This window comes from Rhinopithecus bieti, unplaced genomic scaffold (genome assembly GCF_001698545.2).
Source record: "Rhinopithecus bieti isolate Rb0 unplaced genomic scaffold, ASM169854v2 scaffold_22042, whole genome shotgun sequence".
NCBI classification, from domain to species: Eukaryota; Metazoa; Chordata; class Mammalia; order Primates; family Cercopithecidae; genus Rhinopithecus; species Rhinopithecus bieti.
In genome coordinates, this window is record NW_016810459.1 from 675,405 (window position 1) to 701,450 (window position 26,046).

A 26,046-nucleotide genomic window follows, 5' to 3' on the forward strand; every position below is an offset into this window, starting at 1 on the left:
ACTTGCTGTGCAAATGCAGGATTTTAAAGACAAGTTCCCTAGCCCCACCCTTAAAATCAATTGCTATCCTTAACCTCCTTCTAAATATAGCAGTTACTCCTTTCACCCCCTTCCTTCTCATCTTTTGTTTTTCTAGACTCAAATCACCCTGACTTGTAGGGTATTCCCAAAGTCCAAGTGTAGCCAAGTGTTTTCCAGGGAGTAGGGCTCCTCCCTGAGGGGATGGGGCATTAAGCATCATATTCTGCTGTCCAGAGACAACATCACAGGCCAGTTAGGGACAACCGTTGGATCAGTTGTCCCAGGATGACAGGAGACAGCACAGGCCCCCCTTTCCTCTCTCTGCCACCTTTCTTCAACCCCTAGTCCCTGGTGTAAAAAAATTCCAATCCCTGGAGAATTCACCCTTGGAGAGATTCTGGCTGAAGAATACCCCAGTTCTGACATTAGAGCAGGTATGGCCTGTATAGTCCACTTGTGCTACACAGGTTCCTTTGGGCTGCCCAGCTGCCCCCAAACCCCCATACACACCTGTCCGTGTCAAGGGCTACCAGTGGCTTCTCATCAGGGCTCTGGTCAAGCGAGGAGTACCCTTTATTGGGGACAACCAGCCTGGGTGAAGAATTTTGGGAGTTAAAGTGGCAAGTGGAGCACAGAAACCTGGCAAGAGACTGGGTTAGGTCCCGTCCCACCACTTCCTTCCTTCCCTCCCTCCCCACCTTGGATCCTGTTAAGGCTGTCTCCTCTCAGAGAGGAGCTGGGCCGGAGGAGCAGGGGAAGAGAAGGAGGCTCAGGACCAGCAGAAATAGATCCTGGCTGGCAGGGTCCAGGTTGGGTAGGGAGGGCCTCTACCTTGTTCGGGCCATGACATTGTTCTTCTTGGGTTGCTGGTTGACAGGGCTACCCATGCTGCCATTCTTCAGGGAGCCCTTCCGGGCCAGTTCCCGCTGCTTCTCTGCAAGAGAACATGGGAAGGAAGCTGTGTCCTGCCCCTGAGGCCACCCTGCCTTACTACTCAGGGCAGCCTGGGCTGGGCCTTCACTGTGAAACCACTTGCTCCTAGAAGGACTGAGGCAGGGATCCCAACTCCAGGCCCCTGCTGCTTTGTGGAGCTAGTACCTGGCCCTGCACAACCTGAGGCAGACAGTAGGGGGCAAAAAGAGGAGGCTGTCCCTTGTTTTCCAGGAACTACAACTCCCATGTTAGGGTAGTTAGTGTGTACTTGATGCCAGGGAAAGGCTGGAGGAGAAGAGACAATCACAGAAGGCTGGCACAGTCAGAGAGGGCTTCCTTTAGGTGACACCATGACTTGGAGAGAGGTGGGCATTCTAGGAAGGAGGGACAGTGCATGCAAAAATGCATTTAAAAGTGAGCATAAGTGTCGCTCTGGATAGAGGGGTGAAGAGAAAGGTCAGGTTAGAGAAGTAAAATTCATTTATTCAGCCACTTATTCATTCAACAAATATCCATGTCACTAATTATATGTCAGGTCCTGTGCTAAGGGGCTGAAGACTCTCTCTGGTTACAAACTCAGAACATGAAGGACTTGAATGCCAGACAGAGGAGTTTGGGATTAACACAGAAGGAAAAAGAAGCCACTGAAGATTGTGATGTGGGAGGGGCAGGATGGGGCTGCAAGGTAAGGGGCAGGAGGCTGGGGGAGCCCATTTGGCTACACTGCCTGAGTGGTGCTCCTGACTCCTTTGCCAAGGTCTGAGTTCTCCAAGGTTCCAAAGCCTACCAGGTTCATGGAGCTGGCCATCAGGTGACCCACTCCACTGCCTGGTATGAGACAACTGTTCCCAGAAGTAGCTGCCTGGGTCTTGGAGGAGTCCCATCTGCCCTTCCCTACTCATCTCAATTAAAGCCCAGATCTAGGAAAAGGAACTGTTAGGTAGAGAGGGACACTAGGGAAAATGACTCATAAAATAACCAAATGCTCCAGAGGGTAAGGATGGGGAGGACCTTTACAGCTACTGTGACTCACTTTGAAATTTCCCCTGACCTCATGTCTCTGAATCTCTGTCTCCTACTCTTTGACCCTCTTTCTTTGCCACTGCTCATCTGATTCCAGTTTTTTCCCAGCTTCTTTCCAGCAGGTGGCAGCTGCCATTACCACTGTAGGCCTCTAGGGGGTGCAATTTGCCTTAAAGTTTCTGGCAGTACTTGGTGCAACTGGGACAATGCTGTGAATTTTCATGAGGAGCTTTGATGGTAATGTAATGGGGAGGAAAAAAGATGTGATTTTAAAACTTGCTGAAATTGTCTGAAATAGTGGGAAAAAAGCAAACAATAAACTGGCAAAACCAAACTACAGACTACTATACAACCATTTAAAAGAATGAAGTCACTATATGCTGACATTAGAAGGAGCTCCAAGATTTAGGTGGTGGGAGAGGGAAGGCCAAGTTTCAGAAAATGTGCACAATATGACACCACTTATATTAAAATACAAAGTAAAACTACAAAAACTAAAAAGGCTTGGAACGGTTACCTCTTAGGAGGAGAATGTGATGGGGGAGAGTAAAGAAGTTATGCTTGTTAAAATACTTGTATTGTTACATTAAACAATATTAGGCTGGGCATGGTGGCTCATGTCTGTAATCTCAGCACTTTGAGAGGCCGAGGTGGGTGGATCACTTGAAGCCAGGAGTTCCAGACCAGCCTGGCCAATATGGTGAAAGCCTATCTTTACTAAACATATAAAAATTAGCTGGGCGTGGTGGTGTGCACCTATAATCCCAGCTACTTGGGAGGCTGAGGTAGGAGAATCACTTGAATCGGGGAAGCAAAAGTTGCAGTGAGCCAGGATCATGCCACTGCAGTCCAGCCTGGACAACAGAGAGAGACTCTGTCTCAAAAAAAAAAAAAAAAAAAAGAAAAAAAAAAAAAAAAGACCAACCCCATCCCCCCAGTAAATAAAATTGGCTACAGTTTTAATCTGATGTCCTAGGAATAGAAACAAATTCCAAGGAGAGAACTATTCTCGTTTAGAAAAACAGCTCGAGGGGCTCCTTGGATGTGGTCTGGAAGGAGAGAAGCAAGCAAGGTAAGAAAAAAAAATAGCAGTTGAATAATAAAAGTACAGGCCTCTGTGGAAAGGAGGGAGAAAGCTGTAGGGAAAGGACCCTTAGAACTGAGGAGGCATCAGTAATTGTTGGGCACCTGGAGCCTGAGGAGGAGGATGGACAGGACGGTGGCCTGGATGGCAGAGGAGCTTGGAAGGATAATAATGACCTATATTTAATTGTAAACTCTTTCCTGTATGTCCTGTTTTGTAATTTCTCTTCAAGAAACCAAAGTTTTCATAAAACTATGTTATACACAGCAGCCGTGAGACAGTGAAACTTTGGTCCCTGAAGGGAGAGGGGCAGCACATGGGGTGAAGGGAGGGCAATGGTGGCAGGAGCTGTGGACAGTGGCCAGGAGCGAGGGGACTTCACAGGATCAGGCTGCACAGTAAACTGACTTTGGAGTGGACATGAGACAAAGCCACAAGGGAAATGTGACCCGGAAAGGGAGGGAGATATTTGGGTTTTCTAAGAAATTAAGGGAAAAATCCCTCAAATAGGTGCCAACTGGGCCCAGAGATCTCTAGATGGGCTGAGGTTGTAATCAGGAGAAGGGCCCGGCTTCTAGGATTGAAACTCTCATTCCTTTCTATCCCTTAGACATAACAAGTAACACCCCACTTCTAAGGCAGCTTCCTCTCAGCCTGACCCAGTGTTTGATGGGACTTCCAAGTCCTCTCTCTAGGGTTCCATGAAAACCCTGCAGCTATCCCCCAGAATACCTGGAACGTCCTTGGCTTCAGAGATGCCTCCTAGAGTTTCAGGCTCCTGTAGAGAACTGTAATTGCCCTCTTTGCCTGCAGGAAACAAGGTGCCTGGCAGTGCCAATGACTTGAAGGTTTGAGTCTTGGAATCATCTAGGCTGAGCTGGTTTATTTGTGGCACCTCATTGTAGACCCAGCCCAGAGCATCTTGCCTACTCCCCACATCTCCCTCATCCCCCAGACACACTCACCCAGCTTCACTTGGAGCGGGGATGGTTTGTAATTCATGGCTACTGACTCACCCTCCCGGGCGTCACAGTCTCCGTCTGAGATGGAGGCGGCGGTTGGGTCCTGTGGGGAGAAAGCAGTAAGACAGAGTTGTTAGGGAGTGAAGACAGGGGTTGCTCAGCCCTGAAGCTAGCCTTCCTACCTGCTCTCTGGGCTTCTGTGAGCATTCCCCACTCACAGCAGGCAGGGCATTCAGGGAGAGAGGGGCAGACCTATCTACTGTGGGACAAAAACACTGGGCTAGGTAGAAGAACCAAGGATCTGGGTTTCACGTACACCCAACTTGGTGTCTGTCCTCAAAGTCCTGTGTGGTCCAGCCTCCTCCAGAAAGCCCATCATGATTTCTTTAAACTCACAGGACTTCCTTCTCCTAACTCCCATACTAGTAGCCCTTCCCTTCAGGCCCTTCCTGTGTACTTGCTTGGCAAGGTCTTCCTAGGTTCCTGTGAGTTTAAGTCTGGGTTAAGGGGAGAGTAGGTGCTGTCTGAGATGGGTCGTCTCCCTCTGTTTCCCAGTGCTGGACAGGTTCCTTCACAGGATCCAGAGAACTGACTGGCCAAGCCACACCAGCCTTCAAGGCTACAGCCACTGGACAAAAAATAGTTCTAATGAGGACTTCTCCAGTTCACAAATGACGCCTAAAGAGTGTCTCCTGGGAGAACCTGAAAAGTTGGCTAGGTATGGTAGATGAGAAGACAAATAATGACAAACCAGCAGGTGGCCAGTTAGTCTTTTGCTGCCCAGAGGGCAAAACACTTGATTCTACAGATGGCCAGGAAGATAGGAAAGCACAAATTCTGTGTATTGTCCTGAGTCTGGAACCTCTGACATCCTCTTCACTGCCCTCTTCACTAATCTCTAATTGGGCTGGGTACTGTGCTGTGCAGAGTCTTTTTTTTTTTTTTTTTTTTGAGACGGAGTCTTGCTCTGTTGCCCAGGCTGGAGTGCAGTGGTACAATCTTAGCTTACTACAACCTCCGCCTCCCAGGTTCAAGCGATTCTCCTGCCTCAGCCTCCTAAGCAGTTGGGACTACAGGTGCATGCCACCATGCCCAGCTAATTTTTGTATTTTTAGTAGAGATGGGGTTTCACCATATTGGCCAGGCTGGTCTCGAACTCCTGACCTCATGATCCGCCTGCCTCAGCCTCCCAAAGTGCTAGGATTACAGGTGTGAGCCACCATGCCCAGCTAAGAGTCCTTATCTAGCCTTGCCATCCCCTCCCAAACACCCTCCTCTGCTGCAAGATCCAGGGCCCTGGCCCAGCCTGCCTCAGTCAGTTGGAAGTGGCTGAAGTCATCCACATTCTCCCTGAGACTCTGAGGACCAACCATTGACAGGGGTGCTGCCATCCTAGTTGTCTTTGCATTTTAACCAGGGCCTGTAGAGTGCTAAACCTAAGGTGTGAGGAGTGCAGAGGGGATCCAAGGCTGCTGCCTGTTCTGCCTCTGCGGATGCAGGGAGTAGACAGATGGGCATGTAGAATGCTGCCACGGTGTCAGGCCCAGCGATCTGAGTGGCTGCTGGTGACCCAGCAAGGGAAGGATATATAACCATTATGGTGGCTTCTGTTCCCTTTAAAATGAGGCAGTGGGAATGAAAACATGCTTGTCACTAAGGGGAAAGGGAAAAGTCTAGCAGGTTTGAGAGGGAAATCCTGGCCTTGTCTGTGTTCCTTCAGGCCATCCAGAGCACAAGACTCTGGGTGGGCTGTGTTGCCACAGGGGTTTGCAAGTTCCTGAGGGCAAAACCTGTGCCTCCCTCCCCTGCTTTGATCCCTAGCCCTTAGCCTTGACTGAGTAGAAGGGCAGAAGGCTTTGCTCAGAAAGGCTAGGTGCCGCAGTGCCTGCATCTTGGGCAACTTCCCATGCTGCAAGTCCTTCATCCTCCCTGGCTCAGCAACCTCCTTGAGAGACTCATAGACAACACCTGTCCTGCACAGCCTTGGAGAAGCAAACCTCTACTGGCCCTGATGTGCCTCTCTGCAGCCAAAACAGCCTCTCAGCTGCTACCTGCAGGGGAGGTGAAGATGGAACAGCTGGGTTCTGGATTTCCTGTGGGCCACAGAAAGTGCTCGCTGCAAAGCAGCCAGAGGGAAGGCTTTTTAAAGGGCAAATCCCATAAACATGCTGATAGGACCCTACCAGGGCAGCACTGGCACATTTCCAAGTCCCAAGTCACATTCCCTCACTTTTTTGGTAGCATTCGTCACATGTCACATATACCACATCCATTTGGAAAAGGCTTCCTCCCTTGGCTCATCTCTTGCCTCTCTATCATTTCTCTGTCCTCCCACAACCCTTTGCCTCCTCTGTAGGGTCCTGCCCTTGGCCCTCCTCTCGCTCCTCAGGGAGCCCTGATGTCTCCTATAGTTCTGATGGACATTTTTATACTGAAGACTTCTAAATCTGTGGCATTTCAATCCTGCTTCTCCTCCTTAACCTTCCACCCCATCTATCACATGAGAGTGTTAGGCCTCACCATCCTTTCCCTGGGGCTGATTTTTAAAAACACAAGCCCTTAGATGTTTGGGGCTAACTTTTTACTCCTCAGTGCAGATGAGTTAATCAAAGTTTCTTCTCTCAGTCTGGAGGTACTGGGTGTAAATGGTAACATGGGAGGTAGATTGCACAGGAAGGACAGGGCGAGGAAGCTGTTGAGCAACTCTGGTCACAGGGACCCACATGTAGTCCTTGAGGCTTACAGCGCAGTTCCTGGTGGTATTTGATCCTGAGTGAAACTGCCAGCTCCTCTGGACCACAACTTAGGAGGGGCCTGACCAGGTGGCAGAGCCCTAGGCTGAGAGGTCCCATGCAAAGCCCACCATTCAGCATCTCCTCCATCACTATCCATGACAGAAGGCCACCTTCGTGGCAAGCACAAAGATCGCTGGCACTGTGCCTGCAAACATAAGCCTTTACTGTGAGCTTCCTTTATATCTTCCCTTAGAAATGCAGCCAATGCACCACAACCGTCTCATGGCAATGTAATCAGGGAGATTAAATGTAAAATATTCATGAATATAAGTATCAGGAAAGACTCCAGGCAGAAGGAAGTGCCTGGCTCCAAGAAATCAGGGAGAATTTAAAGTGCCCCCCCAGGACATCTGAAGGCGTGAGCTAGATCCGGGAACTAGAGATTAACAAGATTATTAATAAACACTCAGCAGAGACAGACATTGAAATGCATCTCTAACAGCAAACCCTGTTTCTGCAACCCTTCAAATAAATTCTCCAAAGACTGCAGAAATGATTAACAGCCCAGCCTCACTGTTTCTGGGACAGGATATGTAGGCTAATGGCTAGTGCAAAGCCAATATAGCTAGAGGAAGGCAAAAGCATCAGAAGAATCCTTAGAATTATAATAGTTTGGTCCACTGATTTTCATTAAACTGTGTTCCCTGAGTGATTGTGAGGGGGGAGCTATAGAATGGGGGTCTGGCTTCCCTTTAATAAAAGTAGATTCACCTTTATTTCATTTATATATTAGCCTGTTGCAACATTTTGGTTGGAGAAAAGGTTCTACTTTTTTTAAAAGGTTGAAATCTTTTGATTTTAAATCTTTAAAAATGTTTTATTATGGAAATTATAACAAGTAGAGAAAATAATATAGTGAAATCATGGATACCTATTAACAGCTTCAACAAATATCAACTTATCACCCCTTCTTTTTAAAAATGAGGAAACCTGGGCCGAGAGTAGAAGTGTCTTACCCAAGGTCAGTGATGGAGTCAATAACCTTTCAAAGCATGCAGGGAGGGACATAGGGAAGATAACATGACTTGGGCTTGGAGCTAAAGAGAGGCCCTCTGGGAGGCTGCTCCATTCCTGCAGGCCCAAGCATCAGTCTGCATATTAACCTCTTCCTTTGTCCCCCTGCCCCAGGGCTGTACCAACTCGTGAACTGTCTTTAGCTGGCTGGCTTTACTTGTTGGAGCTGTAGGTATTGCAGCCAATACAATGGTAGGCTGGGACCCAAGAGATCCCAAATAAGCAGGATAAAATTGGGTGGGTAAAAAGGAAACAAAGGAAAAAAACCAAAGTGTAGAACCTTCAAGGCTAATACCTGGAGTCTTAAGAAGGAGGATCTGGAGAAGCAGATGGAAGAGTCTGCTTTCCTGAATGACCCACAGACCTTTACGGGCTACTCTGGTAGGACTCTGGGTGGCAAAAAAGAAGACTTGTAGAGGGTCTTGTAGTTCCTAATGTATGTATTCAGATCCATGAGCTATCTGATTCTCCTAAGTACCCAGTAGACATGTGATTGCCTCCCCAACATTCAAATTATACTCCTCCACTGGGCAACAGACATATGGCTTGGATGGTCTGACCTCACTCTCAGTGCTAAGGGAATGCTCTGACTAAAGGAAGACAACCTACACAATCCCATTCTCCTTGCCACACAAACTGAAAGGAAGATTGTAATGGTTAAAAGCACAGACTCTGGAGCCAGAGTGCCTAGGTTCAAATTCCAGCTCCTCCAGTTAGTAGCTGTAAGATCTGGGTTTCAGCTTCCTCATCTGTAAATGGGACCAACACTAATACCTAGGTCAAGGGTTCTTGTGAGGATAAAAGGAGTTAATATGTATTAAGCAGTTAGAATAGTCCTTAGCATAGTATACCCTGAGCACTATATCCATGTTAACTATAAAGATATCGCTATTATAGGTTCAGTGAGGAATACACTATCATGGTCAGTGTGCACTGGGAGTGGCTGGCCTGCAGCTGCAGCCCTGATACCACATAGGTTGGAGCCTGGCTTATATATGGAGGTATCTGTAGAAAAGGTGTGCCCTCCTTAGGGTGATGAAAGGCCTGGCCACAGGGCACCCTGTTTCCTCTCTTCCCTCACTCCAGCATGATACAATTCTTTCATTTATTTAATGATGCTAGGGCTCACAAATACAAATAGAAAAGAGTCGCAGCTGGGCATGCTGGCATGCACTTGTAGTCCTGGCTACATGAGGCTGAGACAGGAGGATCATTTAAACCCAGGAGTTCAAGTCCAGTCTGGGCAACATATTGACATATTGAGACCCTGTCTTTAAAAATAAAAATAAAAAAGAAAGAAAAGAAAACAGTTCATCTTTAAGAAGCTCCCAATAATTATTAATAAACATAACCAAGAGCCATATAAAAGTAGAGGGAATGAGACAAAGGGAGGGTGGTCAAAGGAGACACTTGAAAAGATCTTAAAACATTAGGTCACCAGTTAGTTTAAGAGCGAGGAGTAAGGACATTCAGGGAACATGTGAAAAGTCTCAGAAGCACGAAACTAGCATAGTACATTCAAGGAATGGTCGGCATTTTGCTATAGTTGCAGCTTAGAAGGTATGGTGAAAAGTTGCAGGAAATCAAGTTGGTGGAGTCAGGAGGGAACTCAGATCATGCTGGAATGTGGGCTTTGATTTTTTTCTTTACTCAGAAGACTATGGGGAGCCAATGAAGCCTTAAGAAGGGAGTAACATGTTCAGATTTGAGTTGGAAAAGGACCCTCCGACAGCCATGTGCAAGACGAGTGGGAAGGGAGTGAGACTGGAGGTAAGGATAATTAGGAAACTACCACAACAATGCTAGCAAGAGATAACAGGGGCCTGAACCAAGCAGCAGCAGAAGATAAAAGGACAGAAAGGAAGATGTCAAAAAAGAGTAGAATTGGCAGGCTTCTGATATAAAATGTAAAACAAAGGTTCTGGACATTCCTAGTTTTCTGTCTGGAGTTAATTGGGAAGAGTACTAATTTTTTTTTTTTTTTTTTTTTTTTGAGACAGAGTCTGGCTCTTTCGCCCAGGCTGGAGTGCAGTGGCCGGATCTCTGCTCACTGCAAGCTCCACCTCCCGGGTTCACGCCGTTCTCCTGCCTCCACCTCCCGAGTAGCTGGGACTACAGGCGCCTGCCACCACGCCTGGCTAATTTTTTTTTTCGTATTTTCAGTAGAGATGGGGTTTCACCATGTTAGCCAGGATGGTCACGATTTCCTGACCTCGTGATCCGCCCATCTCGGCCTCCCAAAGTGCTGCGATTACAGGCGTGAGCCACTGCGCCCGGCCTAGAGTACTAATTATTAAGACAAGTTATTAAATGCAGAAGAAGGCACAACTGCATTGCTAGGGAAAAATCAGATGAGTTCATTTGGGAACATGTTGAATTTTGAGGTGTCTTTTGGACACCAGATGATATCACTAGTTGGTAGGATTTGAAGTGTGGGAGCNGAGTAGCTGGGACTACAGGCGCCTGCCACCACGCCTGGCTAATTTTTTTTTTCGTATTTTCAGTAGAGATGGGGTTTCACCATGTTAGCCAGGATGGTCACGATTTCCTGACCTCGTGATCCGCCCATCTCGGCCTCCCAAAGTGCTGCGATTACAGGCGTGAGCCACTGCGCCCGGCCTAGAGTACTAATTATTAAGACAAGTTATTAAATGCAGAAGAAGGCACAACTGCATTGCTAGGGAAAATCAGATGAGTTCATTTGGGAACATGTTGAATTTTGAGGTGTCTTTTGGACACCAGATGATATCACTAGTTGGTAGGATTTGAAGTGTGGGAGCTCAGAAAATAGGTGTGGGCTGGTGGTGATGTAAGTCACAGTGAAGAATAAGCTCTCTCAGAATGAGCAGAGTGACAAAAAACCAAGGGTGAAGTTCTGGGAAATATCCAACCTTAGGTAATGAATGGAGGAAGGAGACTGGGTAGGAGCAGAGAGGAATGTAAGAGTAGAACTAGGAACCATTCAAGTAGAGTTTCAAGGTGGAAGAAATCAACAGTGTCAAATAAGCAGATGGGTCCATAAGATAAAGACAAAATGTAGAAATAAGAAAGTCATAGGTAATCTCAGTGAACACAATTTTAGCTGAAGAGTAGAAAGAGAGCCCAGATGACAGGGGATTTAGGAGAGAACAGGAGATGAAGAAGCAGACAGAGTGAGCACAGGCTGTTCTTTAAAGGAGCAAGACTGAGAAGGGAAGGAATGAGAATGGGTGGCAGCCAGAGGGAGCTTTCGATTTCTAGGATTTCTTTATAGCTAGGGAAAACTAGACCTGTCCTACACTGAGGGGAAGGAAGCTGTGTAGAAAAGGAGATGTTTGAGGGGGCATGGTCTTTGAGGAATCATGAGCAGATGGAGCCAGAACTTTGGACCATAGGAGGGAGTCTCCTTAACAAAACAGAAGGGAGGTAAGGAAGGTGAGGTGAGGAGGAGAGGAAAAAAGGAAGGGAGGTGGCAGATTCAGATAACATGGAGGCAGAAAGGGGGTAGAAAATTAGGGGAGCTCCTTCCTAAAAAAACTCATTAGCAAAAGGAAAAAGGTGAACACTAAGGGGTTGGGAAAAAGAGGAATATTTGGTGGCTGGCCAGAGTGGAAGGAGATCAGACTGCCTGGGCTCTCAGCTACAATCCTCATCTTTCACCCACCCACGATCCAGTCCTGAGGATGAAAGGCGCTCTCCGTGGTGCTGAACAATCTTGCCATTGTCTTGTGGACTGAACATGGTAATCCAGGGTAAAGAAATGATTCAGTATCAGCCTTCCCAAGAAGAGAAGGTGACCTCTGTTCTCACCTCCAAGTACTAATTCTCAGGAAGATGAAAATGGAAATGGACTTAGAGTGAGGTATGAAGAAGCAAAGTGTTCATACCAATACTATCTAACCATTCTTCACAGAACACAGAATAATTTTTCTTTAGTTTTAAGGTTAATTGGGGAAGGCAGTTCTGAGTTGGAGAATGCTGGAAGGCTACTTCTGGAATAAAGTCATGTCTGTACCTGTTTATTTTCCCTGGATAATAGCAGGAGGCAGGATAGACAGAAAAGCAGAAAACAGAAATCAGGGCCAAGAAGGATGGTGCTGTTAAGAAATGGGAAGTCAGGGAAGGTCTGTGGCTCAGGCCACTCTCTGACAAGTGGGCACAGTAAAATAGAGCATCAAAGACCAGCTGTTTTATCACAAATTTATCCAGAGGTCAGCTGAGAAACTACTTAGAGCTGTGGTCTTCCTGTTCAGGGCTATTCCATTCCAAAATATCTCATGGCAGTGTGTAGAAATAAACATGTTTAGATATCAAATTTTAGAGGGAGATCCAGCAAATATAACTTCACTAAATGCTCATTGTTGGGTAGAAATCTTGCCTCTGGTCCAAGAATAGTTAGTAGCAATCTATGCATTAGTTAGATGGCTCTACTTCCCTGCTGAGGGCTGTCCATTCAGCCTAAGGCATTCCCATCTTCTCTGACTCAACACCTCAACATATAAGTCATCTGGCCAGTGACAGCTCTTACTCTGCAGTATGACCTGAAGTCATACCTCAACACATTGGCCACTTGTGAATCCCACTGTTGGGCAGCTCCTGTTTTTGTTCCCCATCTCCCTTTCTCCAAGTTTTCTCCAGGCACTGCCTGCAAAGCCAGGTAATTGGCCAGGACTTAGATATTTTTGGGACATATTAAGATCCTTAGGGGATAGGTGCAGCAAGCCACCATGGCACATGTATACCTATGTAACAAACCTGCACATTCTGCACATGTGTCCCAGAACTTAAAGTAAAATAAAATAAAATTAAAAGGTCCTTAGGGATCCCACTTACAGGGAAAGACAGAGACTTCTCATAGGGATAAGGTCTTTGTGGGAGATCTAGAGGAGAATCAGGGGAACATAATGGAGAGGATCTCTCCAAGTGTTAGTGGGTCTTACAAATAGAGGGAGAACAGAAAATCTGGAGAGAAAGTTTGTGAAGCCTACATTTAGGAGAGAGGGCAGAGAATCCTGGCTGGCTCAGGGAGGCTTCTCTTATCAGTTCAAATCTCCCAAATCTTCTAAGTTTTTCTCTAACGGAAGTCCCAATTCAAACAGTCAACACACTGAGTGTCCACTCTCCAGCTCTGGACTATAAGCTGGCAGTAGAATGCAGAAGAGGAAAGCATCTTTTCTCTTTCTTTTCTTTTCTTTGTTTCTTTCTTTTTCTTTTAGTTTTTTAGAGACAGGGTCTCACTCTGTCATCCAGGCTGGAATGCAGTGGTGCTGTCATAGCTCACTGTAATCTTGACCTCCTGGGCTCAAATGACCTCCTACCTCTGCCCCCCGAGTAACTACAACTGTAGGCACACATAACCACTATGCCTGACTAATTTTTTTTTTCTTTAGAGAGGGGATCTCACTATGATGCCCAAGTTGGGAAAGCACTCTTTCTTTCTACACACATTTCTGCAGAGCATTTGCATTTTGGGGTATAGTCAAGTTCACCAGAAAGAAAGAGAAAGGATTATCATGCTCGGGCTAGAGTTTGGGTCTCCAACTGGTCTTGGGAGTCGCTGAGGATTTTCTGACTCCTTAAACAGCTGCTAGTATAGAATTCATTACCAAAAGTAAGCACTGCCAAGCCTTAGTATCTTGAATGGTATCTGTCACCGGGACAATCAAAATGGAGGAGGGTGCTACTGCCCCCAAGCCTAGTAACAACTGTAGCTATGAAAAGTTTTATAGATTTCTCTACTATAAAGTAATACATGCTAAATTTTTTAAAAATCACCTTTAGTTTCACCACCTTGAGAAAAACACTTGTTAATGTTCTACTGTATCCGAGCCTTTTGCGTATGCTACAGCAGCAACACTCTGGGGCTTCCCTTCCTTCTTTGGGAGTTGGTGCTGTTCCCATCTTCATGGTCATAGGAATAAGCCTCCAGGAACTGTGCTGGTTCTATGTGATTCCACCCCTTTGGATATATGCCTGGATGAGGCAGAGCAAATCAGTCTCCCCCAGAATCGGGAAGTGGGACTTAAATGGAGATGTAAAGTTCAAGACTATGGACTGGGTAACACAGAAAGCCATTGGGGAGGAAAACAAGAATACAGCTGATGTTCAGAAAGAAGTAAACACAAGAGATGGTGAGAGTGCTCCCCAGGTTTCAGGCTCTGGTTCTAGAGCCTGCCTTACCCATCCAAAGCCTGACTTCATGCTGTGCTTAGGCATTAAAAGAAACCCAGCCTAGGCAAGATAGCGAGATGGTGACTCTCCAAAAAGACAAAAAATTAGCCAGGTGTGGTGGCACACACCTGTAGCCCCAGCTACTCAGAAGGCTGAGGTGGGAGGATCGCCTGAGCCCAGGAGGTTGAGGCTGGAGTGAGCCATGATTGTGCCACTGCATTCCAGCCTGAGTGACAGAGTGAAATCCTGAGAAAGAAAATAAAAAAGAAAAGAAAAGAGAAAAGAAAAAAAAGAGAGAGAAAAGAAAGAAACCCTAGTGTCTTCATAGTCTATTCTCTTTCTTAGCTTCACTTGGATTTTTTATTTTGTTACTGTAATCAGAGAGTAGCAACTAATACATGTGTATAGAACAACGTTTAAAGAACGTTTAAAGAACACAGCCTGTTTTGTGGCCGGGCGCTGTGGTTCACGCCTGTAATCCCAGCACTTTGGGAGGCCGAGGCAGGAGGATCACTTGAGACCAGGAGTTCGAGCCCAGCTTGGCCAACGTGGCAAAACCCCTTCTCTACTAAAAAATATAAAAGTTAGCTGGGTGTGGTGGGGTGCTGAGGCACGAGAATCACTTGAACCTGGGAGGTGGAGGTTGCAGTGAGCCAAGATTAAGTCACTGGATTCTAGTCTGGGCAACAGCCTGGAGATTCCATCTCAAAAAAAAAAAAAGTATTATATTTTGTATTTCTGTATTTTTAAAATTAGTATCAGAACATAGTCAGCTCTCCATATTCTTTTTTTTTTTTTTTTTTTTTTTAAATAAGGGCAGGTCTTTCCTGTTGCTCAGGATGGAGGCACTGGTGGCTATTCACAGGCACAGGTCATAGCTCACTACAGCTTGCAACTCCTGGACTCAAGTGATCCACTACTTCAGCTTCCTGAGTATCTGGGATTACAGGTACATGCCACTGCACCTTTACTTTATATTTCTTCTTCCTTTTCTTTTTTTTTTTTTTGGAGTCAGGAGTTTTCACTCTGTTGCCCAGGCTGGTTGTCCTTAGGGCTGGAGTGCAGTGGTTGTCTGATCTTTGGCTCCCCACTGCCTCCAGCCTCCCAAGTAGCTGGATACAGGCATGCACCACCATATCTGGCTAATTTTTGTATTTTTAGTAGAGGACAGGGTTTTGCCATGTTGGCCAGCTGGCGCGAACGCGGACGCTAGAGCGCGCGGCGCGCGCGCGGCGCGCAAGGAGTGAGCTGAGACAGTGAGGGCACCGAGCCCAGCCGCGAGGGATAGCACAAGTGGACTATGAGAGGGGCGATAATATCATAGAGAGGATGAGGTAGGGAAGGAAGAGCGCAGGCAGAGTTTTGAGCGAGGCGAAAGCGTTGCGAGCGAGAGCGAGATAATGCTACACTGAAATCCCAACATATGTTTACATTTAGATCATTTCCTAAATAAAGTAGATTACTCAGTAAAAAACAATGAGTGCTTTTAAGTTTCTTGATAAGATATTGCCAAAATATGCTTTTCCCAAAGGATTGTTCCAATTTACAATGCCTCAGTCATGGACTGAGAGTATAGCTGGTTTTTAATGCTTTATTTTTCCACTGTGTGCCAGGGAATTTCAGGTCATCACATTTACCCATATATCTCCATGAGAGCTCTGTTTCCAAGTCCTCATTTACCTGTTCCCTTCTGGGGAATCTTCTTTCATAGAAACAGAATTTCCTCTGGGCATCACCTGCCAGCAAAATACTCCCTGACTTGAGGCCACCAATTAAGAACGAAAGAGGGAAGACTCTTACACGCGAGATTGGGAAGGGCTTTAAGGGGAGCACCGGTGCTGCCTGGCAACTGGCACTGTGCTTTAGCCAGTCCTCCCCTGTGCCAGCATGTCAGCTGTAGGAACCGTGATGTAATTGCAGATGCTAGAAAGGAAATCCACAGAGCCGTCTCCCTTGCTTTTAGATGCTGGGGTGGGGAGAATTAACCAAAATGGCTCTGGATTACCCCAGCTAGGGCAGCAGCTTCCCATTACCTTACCTATTATTTAGTTTTCAGAAAGTAGCATACTCAGGAACAGGGAGAGGAGAGAAAAGGATGGTGAAGTATGAAGCTGGTTAGTGAGATAGCAAAAAAAAAAAAAAAAGGATTTGTTTTTGAAATGAAGAGGACCAGGGGCCAGTGAATTTTTAAAAAAGATGACTTAGAATCCTGCTCTGCTTCCTCATGGTTTAGACAAGGACTGATGTCCTACATTGATGGCTGCTATTCATCCTATTACCATTCACCAGGAAACCCTGTCATCAAAAAGCCTTTCATTTGGGAGATAGGATAAATACCTCAACTCAGGGGAGAGCGCGAGCGTGTAGCTATGGCTTGGGGGGAAGCCTGTGCACAAGGCGTAGAGCCAAGCCTCCATGACCCAGGATCGGTAGGTGCCAGAGTCATAAGTGGAGAAGATTACTTCCTTTCTGGGAGGGACTGGCTTGGTCTACTCCTGACCCTCATCCCACTGAGACCACATGTTGAGGAGGCTCCTGCCTACTGTAAACTTAGACCAGTTTAAGACATAGCTCGGCCTATGTCAAATCTGTGACCTACAAGGTCTTTAACCCCACATTACCTCGGCCTCCCATTTCAATCTCTTTTAGGGAAAGATCACCTAATTTAATGGAAAAGGGGTTAACATTACAAAGTTCTTTTTTTTTTTGAGACGGATCTCACTCGTCACCCAGGCTGGAGTGCAGTGGGCTGGATCTCAGGCTTCACTGCAAGCTCCGCCTCCGGGTTTACGCCATTCTCCTGCCTCAGCCTCCCAAGTAGCTGGGACTACAGGCACCCGCCACCACGGCCTGGCTAGTTTTTGTATTTTTTTAGTAGAGACGGGGTTCACTGTGTTAGCAGGATGGTCTCTACTCCTGACTCGTGAATCCGTCCATCTCGGCCTCCCAAAGGCTGGGTGGGATTACAGGCTTGAGCCACGCCAAGGTACAAAGTTCTTTAAAAATAGATCTACAATGGTTAAAATTGGCCAGATGCAGTGGCTCACGCCTGCAATCCCAGCACTTTGGGAGGCCGAGGTAGGTGGATCACTTGAGGCCAGGAGTTTGAGACCAGCCTGGCCAACACGGCGAAATCCTGTCTCTACTAAAAACACACACAAAAAATTAGCCAGGTGTGGTGTTGCACACCTGTTATCCCAACTACTCAGGAGGCTGAGGTAGGAGAATCTCTTGAATCTGGGAGGCAAAGGTTGCAGTGAGCCAAGATTGCACCACTGTACTCCAGCTTGGGTGATAGAGCAAGACTCTGTCACAAACAAACAAACAAACAAACAAACAAAAAAAGCCCCATGATGGTTAAAATGGTAACTTTTATGTTATGCATATTCTAATACAATTTTTTAAAAAAGATTGAGAAGCAGGACCTAGGCAGAAAAATAAGAAGGTGTGTGGTGGGCAGTGGGGAGAAGGCAGTCCCTTCCCTTTTCATATTCAGATTCAGACAACACAGACTTTTGGGGATGAGGCCTTTCAGAGGAGAGGGAAAATTATTCTAAGAACACGGGAGTTGGAGGGGGCTGGGGATTTGGGGTTGGGTTTCTGGGGCTTTCTACTTGAGGTGCTCCTTAGACAGGGCCCAGAGGACAGAAAGATGGAAAGGTTGTTCAAGGTTAACAGAGCTTTAGGGAGCATGGTCCAGAGGATCTTTCAGTTTCCTTCTAGAATATGGATTCTAGTTCTTCAAGGTAAGGGAGGAGGCACAGACATGGAGGAGAATACTGCCCAGGAATCAGTACAGGACATGTGGTTGGAGACTCCTTGAGAGCCCCACACGTGGTAGGAAGCAGAAGCAGAAATGCCAGCAGACACTGACATTTGTCTGGGCCAGACTGACTTGTGGATCCTTCTCTGAATCTTGGCCCCAAATCTCACTTAAGGCTTTTTAGCAAGCTTCAATTACTCAAGGAACTGAGCTTGGCCTGCACTAGTTCATAAATCTTTGGGGCTCCTTGATTTCCCAGGAAAGCAAAGTAATTGGCAGAGTCTATGGGATTTCTTTCCTCAGGCCTTGGAAGAATAAGGACCAACTTGTCTGCAATGGACAATGGACTTGGAGGGCTGGTATCAAACAGCTTTTCCCCTCTGTGGCATTTCCTATCGCTGCCCTTCCTCTCCTTTTTAGCTTGTTCTAAGTCTGTAACCCCAATTATGCCTGGCAGGCACTACTCTTTGCCCACAAAGATAATTTGCAGCTCTGAAGCTCAGCTCTCTAGTCAGAGCAGTCTCCTAGTCTTTCCTTTTTGTCATCTCAATAATTAAACATTGGTGAACTCACCACTTGTTTAGAACTTTGATAGTCACTGAACAGCAACAAGGGGGAAGGCACAGTGTACACTGGGGAGGGAAAAACACCAAGCCCTAGTTCTTGCCAAGAAGAATTTAAAAGTGTGGAGATGACAGGCACACACATCAGCCTATTTAAGGAAGAGAGAGGAACAGCAGAGGCAGGAATGCATGGAGGGTGGTAGGAGCACAGAGGACAGCGATAATGATAGCGATATTATCTTCTCTGACATAGAGGACTGGGCCTGGGCAGGAGCTGGGTTAAAGTGGAGACCTGGCTATTGGTCACTGGGTACTTTGGCAGAGGGTTTAAAGCAACTACTGGTGAAGCTCATCCCTGGGGACTAGGACTCTACCCTGATGACTTTTTGTTGCTACTGATGTAGCTCCTACCCTGCCACAGGGCACTCACTTACCCCCCACCTCATTTTCGGGGGGTCAGTTGCAGCAGGGCCTTTTCCTTTACCATTGAGATAAACAGGAAGGTTATAAAGGAAGGTTATAAAGGGAAGGGTCAAGAGGCTCTAGGTCAGTGGCTGGAAAGGGTTTTTATTAAGAAGGCAATCAGGGACTGAGAGTCCTGTCCTAAGAGTGCTTAAGAAAGAGAAAAGCCAGGCATGGTGGCTCATGAGCCTGTAATCTCAGCACTTCAGGAGGCTGAGGCAGGAGGACTGCTTGAGCCCAGGAGTTCAAGACTAGCCTGGGCAACAAAGTGAGACCCCATCTCTACAAAAAAGAAAAAAAACACTTAGCCGGGTGTGGTAGCGTGTGCTTGTGGTCCCAGCTACTTGGGAACCTGAGGCAAGAGGATCACTTGAGCCTGAGAAGTTGAGGCTGCAGTGAGCTGTGATCACACCACTGCACTCCAGCCTGGGTGACAGAGTAAGACTGTGTGTGTGTGTGTGTGTGTGTGTGTGTGTGAGAGAGAGAGAGAGAGAGAGAGAGAGAGAGAGAGAGCAAGAGAGCGAGAGAGAGAGAATGGCTCTGCTGAAACAAATTTTTGCTGCACCTAACCAAGCCTAGGGCCTGCAGTCACTCTCACAAGGCCTGCTCTGTATAGCAGGGAGGTCAGGGCTGAGGGGCCCATAGAGGCTTGGGGGCCAGCCTGGGGTCAAGCAGGTCAGAGAGGGGAAGGGGAGGGTTAACCCTACTTATGAACTCCCATCTGAGTCTCCCAAGCAAGAAAGTTCATGTGTGTGTTATAGGGGTGCACATGTGCCAGCTGGGGGTACAGAGGTGAGGAGGGGAGACTGTAGCCTAACACCAGCTCAGGGTATGTTTTTAGGGGTGAGGCTAGCCAGTTGCTGGTTATGCATCTCCGTGGAAAACAATACTCATCTGCTAAGCTAGATGGTCCTAGGGTCCTTGCAGGAGTGTCTCTACAGGCTTAGGGCAGTAGAGAGCCTTTCCCTGCCCACCTGTCACTCTCTGGCTGGTGCAGTGACACTCACTGGCTAACTTATACTCAAGGCATCAATAGGAAGGAGCCCTGAAACAGCAAATTACCAATGCCTCCCAAAGAGCCCCTACAGCTCTACAAACCACATCTCTGAGGACACTTCTTCTTTTCTGAGTACACCCCCCTGCCACAGCCTCCCCCACCCCCATACAACCTCTACCTCTTTTAGACAGCTGACACACCTGCACTGCCTCAACCCTCCACCCCTGCTGAACCCATCTGTGCCCCTAGGACAGTGTTTCTTAATATATTAATGCACAGATAAATCATCTGGGCATATTATTTAAATGCAGATTCTGATTCAGTAAGTCTGGAACCTGAATTGTCAGCATTTCATATTAGCTCCCAGGTGGTACCAATGCTGTTAATACAGGGACCACACTTGGAATAGTGTGGCTCTAGGCCAGCCTCTCTATGCCCATACCATTCCCAGGCAGCTTCTCAAAGAGCCCTCCACCCTGACCTTAACCTGGTTACATTTCTAGTGGCAAGAGGGAACAATAGTCTGGGAAGGGAAGAGAGGAGAGGAGGGACTTCTCAAAGCTCACGTTGGGGAGGTAGCTGTGCTAAGAACTCTGGCTGGACCCAGGCAGGGAGTTGTTTGGAACAATGTAGCCCAGGTGTAGTTCTTCCAAAGCTCATCCAATCATTTAGTTAATGTTGCTTAAATACCTGCCAGAGGTACGGCCATGGTGCTAGGTACTTTATCTATATTATTTCATTGAATCCTCCCCAAAACCACGTAAGGCAAATACCATTTTCATTTTAAAATTGAAGAACTAGGTTGCATAAAGTAATATGTCCAAAGTCACACCTTGTAGGCAATTTGAATCTAATTTACTCATCTCTCTTACCCCAGCCCCTTCTAAGAGACTTAGATAAAATCATGAGATTAACAACGCACCAGAACTTACACCTCTGTAGGACTGTTGTCTTGCAAAGCAGTCACTTGGAAGGCTAGTACCTAGTCCAATCATGTCTCTAGAGCTCAACACACACTTGTAGCCCCTCTTTAGAAAATAGCATGGATGCTTTCTGATCACAAGCCTCCTGCTCAGTGAGTTCTCCACAGGAAGGAAATATTGGTGCTACTGAAGCAGTCGATAGCTCAAGATGGAGAGAGAGACTGGCAGGAAGCAGCAAGAAAGAAAATGCATTGGAAACTGAGAATGGTGAGCCCAGGAGACAAAAGAAGAGGGCACTGCAAGAAAAGGAGGTGAAAGGGGCCTTAGCCACCAAATTCAGTTCTGGTCCTACATTTTAAGGGCATCTATATTCTAGGCACTGTCCTGGGTTCTGGACATATAAAAATAATGTGGGCTGGGTGCAGTGGCTCACACCTGTAATCCCAGCACTTTGGAAGGCCGAAGTGGGAGGATTGCTTGAGCCCAGGAGTTTGAGATCAGCCTGGGCAACATAGTAGGACCCCATTTCTACAGAAAAATTAAAGAAAATTAGCCAGGCATGGTGGCAGGTATCTGTAGTCCTAGCTACTCAGAAGGCTGAGGTGGGAGGATTACTTGAGCCTGGGAGGTTGAGACTGTAGTGAGCCATGATTGCACAGAGCGACAGAGTGAGACCCCTTCTTCTAAATAATAATAACAATAATAAGGTCCCTGCCCATGAAGAGCTCATAAGCCAGTGAGGGAAGCAAGTGAATAAGCAGATAATTTTAATAAAAGTAAGCAGAAGACTGACAGCCATGGTCAGAGGGGTAGTAATGAAGGAGAGATCAAAGTCATGGCTGTCTGGGAAAGGCAGAGTTTTGAGAAGAATAATATAAGACAGAGTAACCAGAACCAGAGTCCTAGAGGGGCTTTTGTATGACAAGAGAGACTGGAAAATAGTTGAGGCCGGGGGAAAGAACCAGCAGAGAATGGCCAGCTGTTTGAAGGACTCAAGATGCTGTTCTCAGGCTTGCTGATATTTCAGCAAAAACTTATTTTGTTCTAAGAAAAATTGTGGGTCTGATTCTTGTGAGGCTTGCAAGTCCCCACAGAGAGATGTTCTCTAGTAGAAAAGTCCAGTTACAGTCCAGAGATCATGGCACATCTGCTATTTTTTAGGAAGTGTGGGCAAGGGGTGGGCTGAAGGCAAGGGAGGCTGACCAGGGCTTGACCAATCTAGAGGTAATAGTAAGCAGTTGGGTGGGTAGTCGCCCCAAATTCTGGCTGCCCCAGAGTCCCCTAATTTAGTTTTGGCCTATCTTCCCCAGGCTATGGCAAAAAGCAGCAAAGATCCATGACTTCTAGTCCTTGAGGCAGGGGGCCAAAGCCAACATGGACCTACCAGGAGTGGCCTGAGAATCCAGAACACAGAGAGGAGCAGCCTGCATTGCGATTTTCCCAGAACCCACAACACTTGTTCCACCAACAGTGAACATCCAGAGAGAGGCTCAACCATGGAACCTATACTCTGATATGTGGTGATCATTCTTTCTCATCTTTTTATTTTATTTTTTGAAATAGGATCTCACTCTGTCACTCAGGCTGGAGTGCAATGGCACGATCTCAGGTCACTGCAATCTCCACCTCAGCTCAAGCAACCTGCCACCTTAGCCTCCCAAGTAACTAGGACTACTGGTGCGTACCAGCACACCTAGCTAATTTTTTGTATTTTTGGTAGAGACGGGGTTTTGCCATGTTGCCCAGGCTGGTCTCGAACTCCTGAGCTCAAGCAATCCACCCACCTCGGCCTCCCAAAGTGCTGGAATTACAGGCATGAGCCACCATGCCCAGCCCTTTCTCACTTTTATTATTATTATTCCTCATGCCTAGTCAAAACTTTTTCACATTTAAAACCTTCAGTAATAGTTTTCTGTAAAAATAAACAAATGAGGCTGGGCGCAGTGGCTTATACCTGTAATCCCAGCACTTTGGTAGACCAAGGCAGGCGGATCACCTGTAGTCAGGAGTTTGAGACCAGCCTGGTCAACATGGTGAAACCCTGTCTCTACTGAAAATACAAAAATTAGCTGGGCATGGTGGTGGGTGCCTGTAATCCCAGCTACTTGAGAGGCTGGGGCAAGAGAATCTCATGACCCTGGGAGGTGGAGGTGGCAGTGAGCTGAGATGGTGCCACTGCACCCCAGCCTGGGCAACAAGAACAAACCTCTGTCTTTTAATAAATAAATAAATAAAATAAACAAATGAATAAATACAAATAATCACTTGACTTAATTATTAGTCTTTAGAGCCAGTAATGTAGTCAGTAACCTGCACGCCTCCACTGTGCTCGGAGAAGTTGAAAAATGTGCAGTTAATGTTGGGGGAGATCCTTGTTCTTCTGTCTCCTGCATGTAAACACTGACACCTATGAGTGAGTGGGCAGTGCACTGAGGTGCAGGAAAGCCAGGCTCACACAAGGGCAGAGGACTGACAGCCTCAATGAGGACAGACTGACTTTTCCCAAAACTCTGACCTTTGGGACCTACTGCATTATTTAAAAAAAAACAACAACAAAAAAAATCATATTCTGAGAAAGAACAGCCTGTGTTTGGCTATTTACAAAAGTAGGTCTGTGAACGCTGTCAGAGTTGAATGAATGTTTTATGCTATTTGGTGCATTTTAAGTAACCCAATAGGCTGAAATATTTTTGTTGTGAAGGGAATGCTTGTTCTGTAGAATTAAATCTTGGTTAGAATTAGAAACTCCAAAATTCCTTTGTTCCTGGCAGGGGAGCAATAGTTTGTCTTACCCACGCTGCAACCTGTGGCTGTCAGAGGGTTAGTTATAAGGCCTTCGCATCTGGGCTTCACAGAAGCACAGAATAGCCATTTCAAGGAGTATTTTGGCTTTTATATGGACACCTAATTTCACAGGCAGTAGGATCTTGAATTTTTTTTTTTATTATACTTTAAGTTCTAGGGTACATGTGCACAACGTGCAGGTTTGTTACATATGTATACATGTGCCATGTTGGTGTGCTGCACCCATTAACTCGTCATTTACATTAGGTATATCTCCTAATGCTATCCCTCCCCCCAAACCCCTCCCCACAATAGGACACGGTGTGTGATGATCCCCTTCCTGTGTCCAAGTGTTCTCATTGTTCATTTCCCACCTATGAGTGAGAACATGCAGTATTTGGTTTTCTGTTCTTGTGGTAGTTTGCTGAGAATGATGGTTTCACTCTTTCCACCACTCCCTTCTATTTTTCACTCCAATGAAAACATCCCGAATGTTGAAACATCAGTGATTTTGTCCTCTTCTGATGTTTAGGAGAGGAAATTTCAGCTCCTTGTTATGTGCAGGTGGGGCTAAGATGAGTTGTATCTTTATAGATAGGAGAAATGATGGTATATGGAAAGCACCCAAAAATCCCAGACCCTAGTCCATAGCACACCCTGGGCTGTTTTGGATTCTGAGATAATTTTGCATCCTCCTCCTCCCCACCACTGGCCCAGCTCTAGCCAGCTGCAAATTGTCTGGATCGAGCTGCTTCGACATGCTGATGTTATCAGCCTCACAGTGCCTGGAGCATACAGATAGGAACAGGCAATGGCGCCGTCTCACTGGACGTAGTAATGTAATTTAGTTTCTGAAATCCAAGTATAAAATCTTGAAAGCTGACTTTAAAATCTGCCTCAGGAGGGATGGTGGTGGTGTGGAATTCCCAGTAGAACCATCTAAATAGGGAAATAGCTTCTGTCATGTATTGATAAACAGTTTGAGCAATGGAAAAATATAGAGAGAATTGCAGGGAAAGTGAGTGCCTAGTTTTTCTTCCTCCTCCCTCTTCTGAACTGTGCTGCCAGGTGAGGACCACTCCATTTGTGTGATCCCCAGGTTGGAGCTAGAAGCACCTCTCCCTGAGCATTCCTGCGAGGCCCCTCCTGCTAGGAAGATGGAACAGCAGTTTGGGTGGTCTCAAACAGCACTTTTTTTTTTTTTTCCAGACCAGGCTAAGAATGATGGTAAAGGAGCAGTCACTTGCCTTTCCTTCTATCTCCCCAATCTCATCTTGTGCCACTAGTTTGCACACTGGTCTTCTTTACTCCTGATGGGGCATCAACATCCTTTTTAACCTCATGCTCCCCTTCTGGTTAATTCTTACTGCATCTTTCAGGCCTCAGCTGACACACATCACCTCTTGTTTTTTTTGAGACCGTGCCTCACTCAGTTGCCCAGGCTGGAGTGCAGTGGTGCAATCTCAGCTCACTGCAGCCTCACCCTCCTGGGCTCAAGTGATCCACCTACCTCAGCCTCCCAAGTAGCTGGGACTACAGGTGCATGCCACCACACCTGGCTAATTTTTGTATACATACATATTTTTGTTGACATGGAGTCTATTTTGCCCCGGCTGGGACACAACACCTCTTAAAAGAAGTTTCCCATAAATGCCAGGCTCAGTTAGATCCTTCTATAATGTAGTCTCACAGCCCCTGCTCCCCCATACATTTCTTTCATGCACTTAGCAAATTTTATTTAAATGACTATTTATATAATTTGTTTAATAAATGTTCATGAAGGTAGGGACCGTGCCTGCCTCCACTGTGTCCTCCCAATGCTTGGCATAGAAAATGAAAGGCCATAATCTGAAAAGACAAACACTGCCTTCTACTTGATTTGAAGGCACAGCAAGGATCTTTCTATAACAGAGAGGTGGCAAACACTGCTGACCTATCAGACCACGTTGGGGTCTTGTCTAATGGTGTCCCACAGACAGATGTTTCATTTTGTGCTCTTTGTAGGACTACTTCTTCACTGTAAGCCTCTGGTCGGGCTGAAAGTTATTTTGGAGTCAAAGTAGGAGTCCCCCAAACCCTCCCTCAACTCACCCGAAGGCTTGGCCTACTTAAAACTCCACTTAGGGTCCACAGCCAAAGCAGCAACTCAATTTCAGGTCAACTTCTCATGGAGACTAACAACAAACTGAGCAGATAGATGCAGGTTTCTTTGTGACTAAAGGGCTAAGATCAGCCATTAGCTTGCAGATATATACCTCCACAATCAAATGATTAAGGCCCAACTCTTGTTACTGAGTTCAGAAGAATGGGAAACCAGCTTGGAATCCAAACCATCAGAAAACTCTTTTTTTTTTGAGACGGAGTCTCGCTCTGTCACCCAGGGTGGAGTGCAGTGGCCGGATCTCAGCTTACTGCAAGCTCCAACTCCTGGGTTTACGTCATTCTCCTGCCTCAGCCTCCCGTGTAGCTGGGACTACAGGCGCCCACCACCTTGCCTGGCTAGTTTTTTTTTTTTTTAGTATTTTTTAGTAGAGACGGGGTTTCACCGTTTTAGCCAGGATGGTCTCAATCT

General features: G+C 46.5%; 1 protein-coding gene across 7 annotated transcripts in view; it reads right to left on the reverse strand.

Moving 5' to 3' along the window:
- Nucleotides 1-26,046, reverse strand: part of FAM219A (family with sequence similarity 219 member A) — a 59,309-nt gene that overhangs the window by 3,656 nt on the left and 29,607 nt on the right. For 2 of the 7 annotated variants that reach the window (XM_017892083.1, XM_017892082.1), the window contains exons 2-5: nt 4,027-4,126; nt 3,794-3,868; nt 853-955; nt 532-612 (exon numbers count right to left, since the gene is read on the reverse strand). In XM_017892083.1, the coding sequence (XP_017747572.1) occupies nt 532-612; nt 853-955; nt 3,794-3,868; nt 4,027-4,126 (359 nt within the window). The remainder of the gene's footprint in view (nt 1-531; nt 613-852; nt 956-3,793; nt 3,869-4,026; nt 4,127-26,046) is intronic. The other 5 variants (XM_017892086.1, XM_017892085.1, XM_017892089.1 and 2 more) reach the window with 3 other exon arrangements.